Consider the following 10,700-nt stretch of genomic DNA (forward strand, 5'->3'; position numbering starts at 1 on the left):
AAAATTTAAAATTTCCAAAATCTGGGATCTTCGTAACTGGGGACGTTACGAATTTTCGGAAAACAAGAATTTGTACAGCGCCTGGAATTTTTGAAATTTCACGTTTTTGAAGATTGAACTTGTTTAGATCTGTTTCCGAAATTTTGGATTTCTAAAATTTTGATATTTTCAATATGTGAAACTTACAAAAGATTTGCTATTTTTAAAATTAAAACTTCCCATCTGGAATTTTCAACATTTGGTATTTCCAACATTTAAAATTGCCAAAACGAAAGATATCTGAAATTTGGAATTCCAAAAATTGGAAATTTCCAAGACTTAAAATTTTCAGATTTAAAGATTGCCAACATCTGTAATTTTCAAAGTTTGAAACTTCCAGAACTTGGGATTTTCGAAATTTGGATTTCCAAACATTGGAATTTCAAAAATTGGAAATTTCCAAGACCTGAAGTTTTCAGATTTAAAGATTGCCAATGTCTAGAATTCTCAAAATTTGAAACTTCCAGAACTTGGGATTTTCGAAATTTGGGTTTCCAAATATTGGAATTTCAAAAATTGGAAATTTCCAAGACTTAAAATTTTCAGATTTAAAGATTGCCAACATCTGTAATTTTCAAAGTTTGAAACTTCCAGAATTTTGAATTTTCAAAATTTGGATTTCCAAACATTGGAATTTCAAAAATTGGAAATTTCCAAGACCTAAAATTCCCAAAATTAAAAATTCCCAACATCTGGAATTCTCGAACTTTGACATGTTCAACACTTGAGATCTCCCAAATTTGGGTTTCTGAAAATTGGGGTTTCAAAAATTGGAAATTTCCAGGACCTAAAATTCCAAAATTTAATATTTCCTACTAATTGAGTAGCTGCAAAAATTTGCAATTTCCAACACATTTGAAATTACCAGAATTTGAAATTTCGCTGACATTTTCAAACCTAACCGAATGAATTCAACCCTAAATTTCGTATATTTCTGCAGCTGTAATTTTTTCCCTAATCACTGTGGCTAAATCATGCGCAGTGCACATACAATGTGCAAAAGTATAAATTCACCTTAATGACACACGAATGAACGCACTCCACACACACGACATTCGAATGGTGGCATGAGTTCACATTTATTACAATGGATTAGTTATACAGCACACTCTGATCATTTTATCGATGCTTTGTTCCAGCTATTTAGTACTTCAAACATTTAATTTCCAATTAGTTATAATTAAACTACGATAATCATTGTATTCGAAATATCTAAGTAGTATAGTAATGGTCATATATTCACCAATTCAAATGAATCGTATTCACTAATTGTAAATCGCATTGTACGTGCTTGTTAGTATTTAGATGATTGCTTCTTGAATGCTCGTAGCATGATGGATAATGAATAATAAACGTGTCTTGCAGGAAGGATTATTTGATTTATGTACAATGTTCCTATTTTTCAAAGAAGCAGAAGTAAAGGAAATAGTTACATATTTTTTCTTCTTTCTTCTTTTTCTTTTTTTTTTTTTTTTTTACTGTTATAAAGGACTTGAGTGAGTTTGGCTATAAAAATATAAAATTTTGTGTCACATTACATAGATTTCATTCTTGTTAAAGGAAGACAAGAGAAAAAGGAAGGGAAAGGAAGAAAGGAGTGAGAAAATGAAAAGCAGAGTGAAGAAATAGAAGGGGAGGAAGAGAAGAGAAAGAAGAGAAAAATGGGGAAGAAAGGAAGAGAGAGAGAGAGAGAGAGAGAGATAGAAAAGAAGGAAGGAGAAAAAGAAAAGAAACCTCATTCGGATTAGTCAAATTACTTGAATTCAAGCAACTTGGAATAATTGGATTTGATGAGAACGATTTTCAAGTTAAGTATTATGGATATGAACCCGTTATTTAGGTTTCTATTAGGATACTACAGGCTGTTTGAATTCAAGCAATCTGTCTAATCCCAACAAAGTTAAAGGGAAGGAACAGAGAAAGAAACCAAAAGAAAGAAGGTAAAAGTAAAAGAAGCGTGGCCAGAGAAGAAAAGAAGAAAAGAAGAAAGAGAGGCAAAAGAAAGGAAGGAAGATACGCAATGAAAGAAAGAAAGAAGGAAAGAAAAAAAGAAAATGGATAAAAATAAAGACATTGCAAAACTCGTATTAAAAATAATATTTAATGTCTCTCTAATAAAAGAAAAAAATAAAAAAGAAATATTTAACATGCCCGATAGAAAAGAGCCTTCCTGCAAGGTAGCCAATTATATCTTAATATCCACTGTACAAAAGGCAAATACTTAGCTAATTAGGTTGACCACAATGTACCAATTAGTCAAGGATAGAAACAGATACATAGAATGTAATTATCGAATCGCAATTAGCCAACGAATGACGCTTTTCTCCGTTCTGTTGTTGCGGACATATAGAAACACCACTATGGCTGCTTCTACAAATAGCGCCAATAAAAAACGAACGGGACCTGGTGGTCCTGTTCCTGTTGACCTTCCGGGACATCACTGCCCTGAAGCAGCCAATCGAGGCGGACGACAGCAAGGGTGGCCTCTCCAAGTTCGCCAAACTCGCCAGATCGGTCACCAGGTCGAGATCTGTTCTTGTATCACAATTCAGCTCCCATCTGCCCGCCCTCAAGGATACCGCGTTGCCAACCACCGCGAAGCAATCACATTTAGCTCATGTAAGATATCTTACTGATTCCTTAGTAGGAGTTTTACTAAATTAGTTGATCGATCTATCTAATTTACAAGTTTCTCGTTTTCGATGGAAGGCAGACCTTCAGAGTCGTTAACAAATTGTAAATCATTGTGGAAATCCACATCTTCACGAATAATATTCTATCTGCTTTTTCATTCCTGAATTAATCCTTGTAATTTACCTAATTATTTTCTAAGTCACTGAACTGTGGATCTTTATGGAAATTCAGATTTTTATGAGCAATATTCCTCTACTTTTTCATTTGTTAATTATTCCTTATTCTTTTTAATTTACCTAGTCATTTTTCAAGTCACTGAAGTGTGCAGATCTTTGTGGAAATTCACATTCTTATGAGTAATATTCCCTTTTTCTTTTTTAATCTGTTAATTAATCCTTGTAATTTACCTAATTATTTTTTAAGTCACTGAACTGTGGATCTTTATGGAAATTCAGATTTTTATGAGCAATATTTCTCTACTTTTTCATTTGTTAATTATTCCTTATTCTTTTTAATTTACCTAGTCATTTTTCAAGTCACTGAACTGTGTGGATTTTTGTGAAAATTCACATTTTTATGAGCAATATTTCTCTCCTTTTTAATTTATTAATTGTTCCTTATTCTTCCTAATTTACCTAGTCGTTCTTCAGTCACTGAACTGTGTGATCTTTGTGGAAATTCACATTCTTATGAGTAATATTCCCTTTTTCTTTTTTAATCTGTCAATTAATCCTTGTAATTTGGCTAATTATTTTCTAAGTCACTGAACTGTGGATCTTCATGGAAATTCACACTTTTATTAGTTAATTTGTTAATTAATCCTTGTAACTTGCCTAGTCATTTTTAAAGCCGTCCAACTGTCAATCTTTACAGAAATTCATATTTTTATAAGTAACGTTTCACTCCTTTTCAATCAATCAATTAATCCTTGTTACTTACCTAATCATTCTCAAAGTCACTGAGTCGTGTTTCTTTATAGAAATTCATATTCTTATAAATACAAATTAACCTTTGAAGACTATCACAACGGTTGTCATAGACCCTGTACATTTTTACATTTTTACTTCTTTAAACTTCCCCATAAATGCATAAGCACAGTCATAGTCTTTGTTCAGTACAATCAACAAAATATTCAAGTTACTGAATGTACATTAAAATGCTGAAACTCTATACAACAGTTTCAATTGTCAGAGAGTTTGGACTTTGAAATTTGAAATTTTTACAACTAATTTGCAAATCGATTAATCAACCCCAGAACAACCAATTAATTAACTCAATCGCATGCAATTCTTTCTGAACTTCTAACTTGGGTCGTCCTGCATTCTATCCAAGCCAGCGAATATAAAAATAAATAAAGTAAATAACAATCATAATAACATTGCATCTAATCATTTTAGCTAAAAAGTCCTGCCACTTTATTCGGTAAGCTGTTTCGATTTTGATTTTGTCACTCGCACCAACTACCATTTGTATCCGAACGTGTCTGATGAAGATTTACTCGCGTTGGAGATTCGTTCCCGTTTCGAAGAGATTTGCATGGAAATGTTAACGGGTTCGCAGACCATTTGTACGTGTTCGAGATTGCTGGATTATTGTAATCGTCAATATTTAAATGCATGAGCTGTGCTGCGTTTATCGCCTGATTTCAAGCCCCTGAAACGTTTATCAAAATTCAAAGCCTGTCTGTAAGCAACAGCAGGAGCATAGAGAAAGAAGAGAGATAAAACTCGTTGTTAAATTCACAAGCAAAAGAAGAAGAGAATTTTAACTCGAAAATCGAAAGGTAGTAAAATCAATCATTAAATATTTCGTAAAAATATTCCTTCATTTTCTTTCATTTCCCTGAAACAATCGCTTCGATGCATAACGCTAATATAATTTTCATTTTTCAGATGATGTCCTTAAGCGGCGACGTGATGCCGCAGTACAGACAAGAGGCACCAAAGACCCCGCCGCACATTTTGTTACATTACTGCGCGTTCAAGGCGATCTGGGACTGGATCATTTTATGTTTGACCTTTTACACGGCCATCATGGTGCCCTACAATGTCGCGTTCAAAAACAAGACCAGCGAGGACGTGTCCCTGTTGGTCGTCGACAGCATCGTCGACGTCATATTCTTCATCGACATTGTCCTCAATTTTCACACCACGTTCGTTGGACCTGGTGGCGAGGTGGTGTCTGACCCCAAGGTACAAATATCCTCGCAAAACCAAAAACACCATGAAAAACCGGTTTGATTTGGCTTGACAATTGATCATTAGCCCAAGGTACATATCTGCAGTTTAACCGCGACTTTTATAGAAAATAGGGTTTCTATAGAGAAAAGTAGAGGCCATGTAAGTACGGAAATGCGTGGAGAACGAATAAATGTATTAAATACAATGTTATACTCCGACCGATAAACGTTACCTTTCAAATGGATAATTCCATAATTGTAGACAAAATTGCGTTAACTGTTACACTCGTCAAAGGTTTGTTCGTCGATTTCGTTGTGTAAAAGGTCCCTGTGATTCTACGCCAGATTCTATTTTGCATTGTTTTAGCGTAAAATCAGAGAAGTGAGAATCCTCCGGCTGCTTTCAGGTTCCATCGTTGCACGCGAAAGCTCATACATTAGCAACATTATTCACTTTTATGTAAAAGTTCGCTTTGAAATTATCCCTCTTCTTGTTCTCTTTTTCCCTAGCAGCTAGCTGTTGAGAAATCTATGGATACTGAAATACATTGCAACGTTATCTTTAATTTCAAACTATGAAATTTTCCAATTCCGAGGAATTTTAAAGTGTAGGATTTGCCAAGTTGGAAAAATGTCAAATTTCCATGTACCGCGATCTATTTTAACAATGTCGTGGTATCAGAGGATAGCTATCATCGAAGAATTCTCTAGATATTCTCAGGGATTCATCCGGACAAAGTTAAAACTGGGAATCTAGACCATTGGTGAAAATTGTGTCAAGTCATTTTTCTTTACCATTGTTTTCTGTCACGTGGCAAAAATATCTTTTACAATTGTTCTCGCCTCTGTGTGCTTCACTTGCTCTCAGAACAACTCGTTATTTTGTCTAATGTAATTTTCCATTAAAACGACAGGTGATCAGAATGAACTACCTAAAGTCGTGGTTCATCATCGATCTTCTGAGCTGCCTGCCGTACGACGTGTTCAACGCGTTCGACCACGACGAGGACGGCATAGGGAGCCTGTTTTCGGCTCTCAAGGTGGTCAGATTGCTTCGTCTTGGTCGAGTGGTTCGGAAACTAGACCGGTATCTGGAGTATGGAGCCGCGATGCTCATTCTACTGCTCTGTTTCTACATGTTGGTTGCTCACTGGCTGGCCTGTGTCTGGTACGTCACTTTAAGGTGATTTTACCCTGCCCACACACAAAAAGGTAACACGGCTGCGGCAGGATTGACGGCTAAATCAAACCTTAGACGTCGTTATCCCTACCCTCGCCCCCCCCCCACCGATTTTCTCAACCTAACATTTTCCATCAAGTGCTACCTAGACACGAATAGAGATATACATACATAGACATACACACATATACAGAACATGTACACGTGCACACACAGGATATGCCGTGCCGCTTTTACAAAACAGCATAGCACTCTCGTTCCGCCGGGAATTGTGCAAAAGATATCATAATCTCGATCTACTTTTATTTTGTCTAAAAAAAAATGGAACATTCCCGAAAGGAATCAGTTTGCCATGGCTTCTAGAATAGTAACGAGAGCTAACTGGGTCATCCTGAAGATTTGTGTTAAAAGAATATATTTTTTCTGACATTTAATATAGTTTTATTTATTTATTTATTTATTTATTTTTTAGTAATCGTCGTTATGTTCTGTACAATTTATTCCAACGTGATATACAAGATGCATCCGAGGAGCGTTTCAAGACTATAGTTACTTCAAAGGCACTTAAAGACTGTACGAAGATCATCCAAAGATATCAAGATGATATTAGAATAGAAGATATTCATTGAAGATCGACAAAATAATTGGAATTTGATATTACAATCCTTATGCTAATGTTCAAAATGTATCAAAAATAATACCATTAATATTAGTGAATGAAGATACCGAATTTCAAGGCAGAAGTACTTTTGTTCTAAAAGCTTATATTATTCAGAAGAATTATATTATTGGTATTGGTAAACGGAGATACTGAATTTTAGCACAGAAGTATTTTTGTTCTAAAAGCTTATATTATTCAGAAGTATTATAGTACTGGTATTGGTAAACGAAGATACTGAATTTTAAGATAGAAGTACTTTTATGCTAAAAGCTTGTATTATTCAAAAATAATGAAAAGGTTCAGGATGACCCGATATCTGCGATATGCAGCGAATACAGGGCAGAGATCGATCAGCCACACAATCGAAAAAGAAAAAGAACGCGAAGAAACGTCGCATTAAAACTGCTGCTGCCTAGTTCCTTCACCTCGCTTCTTAATTATTTTCGCTTCTTCCCCGCTCGAAGCGGCATAAACGAAGTAGCGCTTCAAACTAACGTTGCCTCCTCTTTGAAGATGACGAGGACAGAAGAGAAAGAGAGAGAGAGAGAGAGAAAGAGAGAGTACGAAAGAGCGAGTGAAAGAGAAAGAGAGTACAGAAGAGAAAAATATGGAGAAAAAAGGAGGCTTGTTCTCGAGTGCAAGAGAATAAAGTCGACGACGATGCTAACCTTCCGCTCGTTTCCTCGACAAAGAGCCTCCGTGTCCTTTAGACGTTCTCCATCGTCGAATCGACGATCACGGGAAACCACGAACGTAACAGAAGCTCTTTCGCTCGAAACGCTATTATCTTCTGTTGGCGAACCGTCCTCGTTTCCAAAAGAAGCTTCGAGTGTTTGACCGTGGTCCTTCTTGCCAGATATTTTTTCGTTCCAAAGAATAGCCAAAAGAGAAAAAAGAGAGACAGGAAGCAGAGAAAGAAAAGTGGAAGAACAGTTACGAAATGGAAGCAAGGATAACGGTCAAGACTAAAGAGGAACGTGGAGAGAGAACGCTTTTCAACACGAATCTTAGCCAACCAAAAAGCATGCGTGCTTCTTTCACGCGTCCTCAGAGAACCCTATTCGCCTTTTATTTGTACAGGGTGTTTCCAATTTTTCTGAGAAAACTGCAACAGTATAATGGGATAGAAGATAAAAACGTTAATTGAAGAAAATAGTTACATATTACTAGTTAAAATACTTTATCTACATTTTTCATTTTTCAAGGTAGTATCGAGGTACTTGCAGATCCCCATGTGTTTTACTTAGCGAGTAAAGTTATACTGTACAGGCTGTATTATAAAATGATGAGCAAATATTTTGAATATTTATTCTTATTAATTGTGATATAATTTTGATTTAATATATGTTAAAAATGATATTATTTATTATAGTATTTTGAACAATTGACGACAATAAATCTTCAATTTTCTTCACTTTTAACTATGAAAAATGTTATATATGAAGTTGTACTGTAAATTCTTTACTACTATTTTGAAAATGTGCTTATGCTATTGTAGGAGATTTAGAGATAGGACAATGTAATGTGTTCAAAATGTATGGAATACTTAAAGTATTGCTTATAGTGTTATATCTACTAGAGGATACAAATTTCTATCCAAGTTTTGTTCCCTTAATTGTTCCTTCACGAAAATATAAATTCACAACTACATTTGTGCTCATATTTGCGAAGATAAGATCTCTTTCTTGAATCATCGAATACTAATTATGTATTAGGATAATATAAGATTGACAACTTCGTGGAAAGTACGGTTGGATTAATTTGCCTTCTGAGAGGCTCATTTGTAAATCCTGTCTCAGCAATTTATCCAGGAAAATTGAAAACACTCTGTATATTTCTATTATATTTTATAGCCTGTATTAGAGAATGTAAAATGGTAGAAAGATGAATATGACGAGAATAATAAGAAGGGTTGTTGGGTTAAAGGTACTCGATAGGAAGGTCGGACGCGGACAACGGAGTCCAGTATTCCTGGCTGTGGAAGCTGGCGAACGTCACCCAGTCACCGTACAGCTATCTGTGGACCAATACCAGCACCGCACCGGAACTAATCGCAGGACCGTCCAGGAGAACCATGTATGTCACTGCATTGTACTTCACAATGACCTGCATGACCTCCGTGGGCTTTGGCAACGTCGCCGCCGAGACCGACAACGAGAAGATTTTTACCATCTGCATGATGATCATTGCCGGTATGATTTTTCAATTTTTTCCTTTTATTCCTTAATTCAAGTTTACGAAGTACTTACTTTACTAAAATCAGTTTATCTTTTTAAGGTATCCAATTGGTAATAAAATTTTTGTATCCTCAAGAGCGAATGTTGGGATTGTAATGAACCTAACCTCAATCTAAATGAAGATTTCTTTTACTTACTAAATATTATACAAGAAATGTTAGATATTTTGGATAGTTCACATATTTTTGCCTTTTTACCTCTGTGACTTCTTAATTTTAAAATGCCTTCGCTTTTCTCATAAATGCATCAGTATTCATAATCTGATTACCACTTTCAGACTTTTAGAGGAAGGAGATTGTGCAAAATTTAATTCCACAAATTTTCACGAGTTTGCACAGAGTGTATCGGTTTTAATTTGGAATACCTACGTCGTGCGGTTCTCTCACAAATAGTTTTAGACGTAATATCCGTTTTAACATACTTATCTCTCGGCTCACGACAAACACGAATTTGCAACTACTCTCTACTGGACTAGTTCGTGAACTTTCGAGCACCTTAGAATTTTATTTGAAACTCAAAGAGTTTAAATCGGTGTCTTCCTGACTAACAATCAGGCGTTATCGTTTTAGCTAATTTATCGTTGTCAAATTCTATTTGAATTGATCTATAAATCTGTAAAATTGTTCGATTGTTTGCAGCTCTGTTGTACGCCACGATCTTCGGTCACGTGACTACGATCATCCAACAGATGACATCGGCCACGGCCAAATATCACGACATGCTGAACAACGTGAGGGAGTTCATGAAGCTGCACGAGGTGCCGAAGGCACTTAGCGAACGCGTGATGGATTACGTGGTGAGCACCTGGGCGATGACCAAGGGCCTAGACACCGACAAGGTACTTAACTATTGCCCCAAGGATATGAAGGCGGATATCTGCGTTCATCTGAACAGGAAGGTCTTCAACGAACACCCTGCATTTAGGCAAGCTTCGTCACTCTTCTTAGATTTTAGTGTATTCTTGCATAGAGATGTCCTTATGTGGCGCGTATAACCTAACAAAATTTGTCCTGCAATGTACAATTAATTATATACCTAAGCCATTCGTTTTTGAGAAATTGTACAGTACTCATGTATCTTTTATCGATATGTCTTGATTTTTGTAATCCTTATATCATGACTTGTAATTATAATGATTTATAATTAATATGTACAGTCATATTTATACACTTTTGTCTTCAGATTGGCCTCCGATGGCTGCCTCCGCGCTCTGGCGATGCATTTCACGATGTCCCACAGCGCGCCAGGCGATCTATTGTATCACACAGGCGAGTCTATCGATTCGTTGTGCTTCATCGTGACCGGAAGTCTCGAGGTGATACAGGATGACGAGGTCGTGGCGATCCTCGGCAAGGGTGACGTGTTCGGCGACAGCTTCTGGACAAACCCGTCCGTAGGACAAAGCGCTGCCAATGTTCGAGCTCTTACTTACTGTGATCTCCACACGATCAAGAGGGATCGGTTGCTGGAGGTGTTGGATTTTTATCAGGCTTTCGCCAATTCTTTTGCCAGGAACCTCGTTCTGACTTACAACCTTAGCCATCGGGTGAGTGTTTCTTAAATTTTGCTTTTATTTTTATTTTTGTTTTGTTTTATTGATTATTTCGGACGTACTTAATTTACAGATTAAGTGCTGCTGTTTGTTTATTTCAGATGTAAAATTCGTTTGAAATTTTAAATATCTTTCCATATTGTTTTAAATAACTTCTTTACAGAATTTGTAATTTTCCTGAGTTTATAAATTGCCAATTTGAAGCATTGATGATATCG

At 36.0% G+C, this 10,700-nt stretch overlaps 1 protein-coding gene and 1 long non-coding RNA gene across 12 annotated transcripts in view; one reads left to right on the forward strand and one right to left on the reverse strand.

The window, feature by feature from the left end:
* The window catches only part of LOC126863453 (potassium voltage-gated channel protein eag), a 157,562-nt gene that overhangs the window by 124,945 nt on the left and 21,917 nt on the right, over positions 1-10,700 (forward strand). For 8 of the 11 annotated variants that reach the window (XR_007688864.1, XM_050613637.1, XM_050613638.1 and 5 more), the window contains 6 exons: positions 2,390-2,658; positions 4,566-4,865; positions 5,767-6,035; positions 8,620-8,885; positions 9,569-9,854; positions 10,113-10,476. Coding sequence is in view for 10 of the 11 variants with exons in the window: in XM_050613637.1 (XP_050469594.1) it covers positions 2,390-2,658; positions 4,566-4,865; positions 5,767-6,035; positions 8,620-8,885; positions 9,569-9,854; positions 10,113-10,476 (1,754 nt within the window). In the remaining variant the exon portion in view is untranslated. Of the gene's footprint in view, positions 1-1,244; positions 2,217-2,389; positions 2,659-4,565; positions 4,866-5,766; positions 6,036-8,619; positions 8,886-9,568; positions 9,855-10,112; positions 10,477-10,700 lie in introns of those variants that run through there. The other 3 variants (XM_050613639.1, XM_050613641.1, XM_050613646.1) reach the window with 2 other exon arrangements.
* On the reverse strand, positions 2,824-4,558 carry LOC126863544 (uncharacterized). Its single transcript, XR_007688908.1, has 2 exons — positions 3,613-4,558; positions 2,824-3,538 (listed from the first exon to the last, which is right to left on the reverse strand). It is a non-coding gene; the product is annotated as an uncharacterized LOC126863544 (long non-coding RNA).

The sequence above is a fragment of the Bombus huntii genome, chromosome 3 (assembly GCF_024542735.1).
Source record: "Bombus huntii isolate Logan2020A chromosome 3, iyBomHunt1.1, whole genome shotgun sequence".
NCBI classification, from domain to species: Eukaryota; Metazoa; Arthropoda; class Insecta; order Hymenoptera; family Apidae; genus Bombus; species Bombus huntii.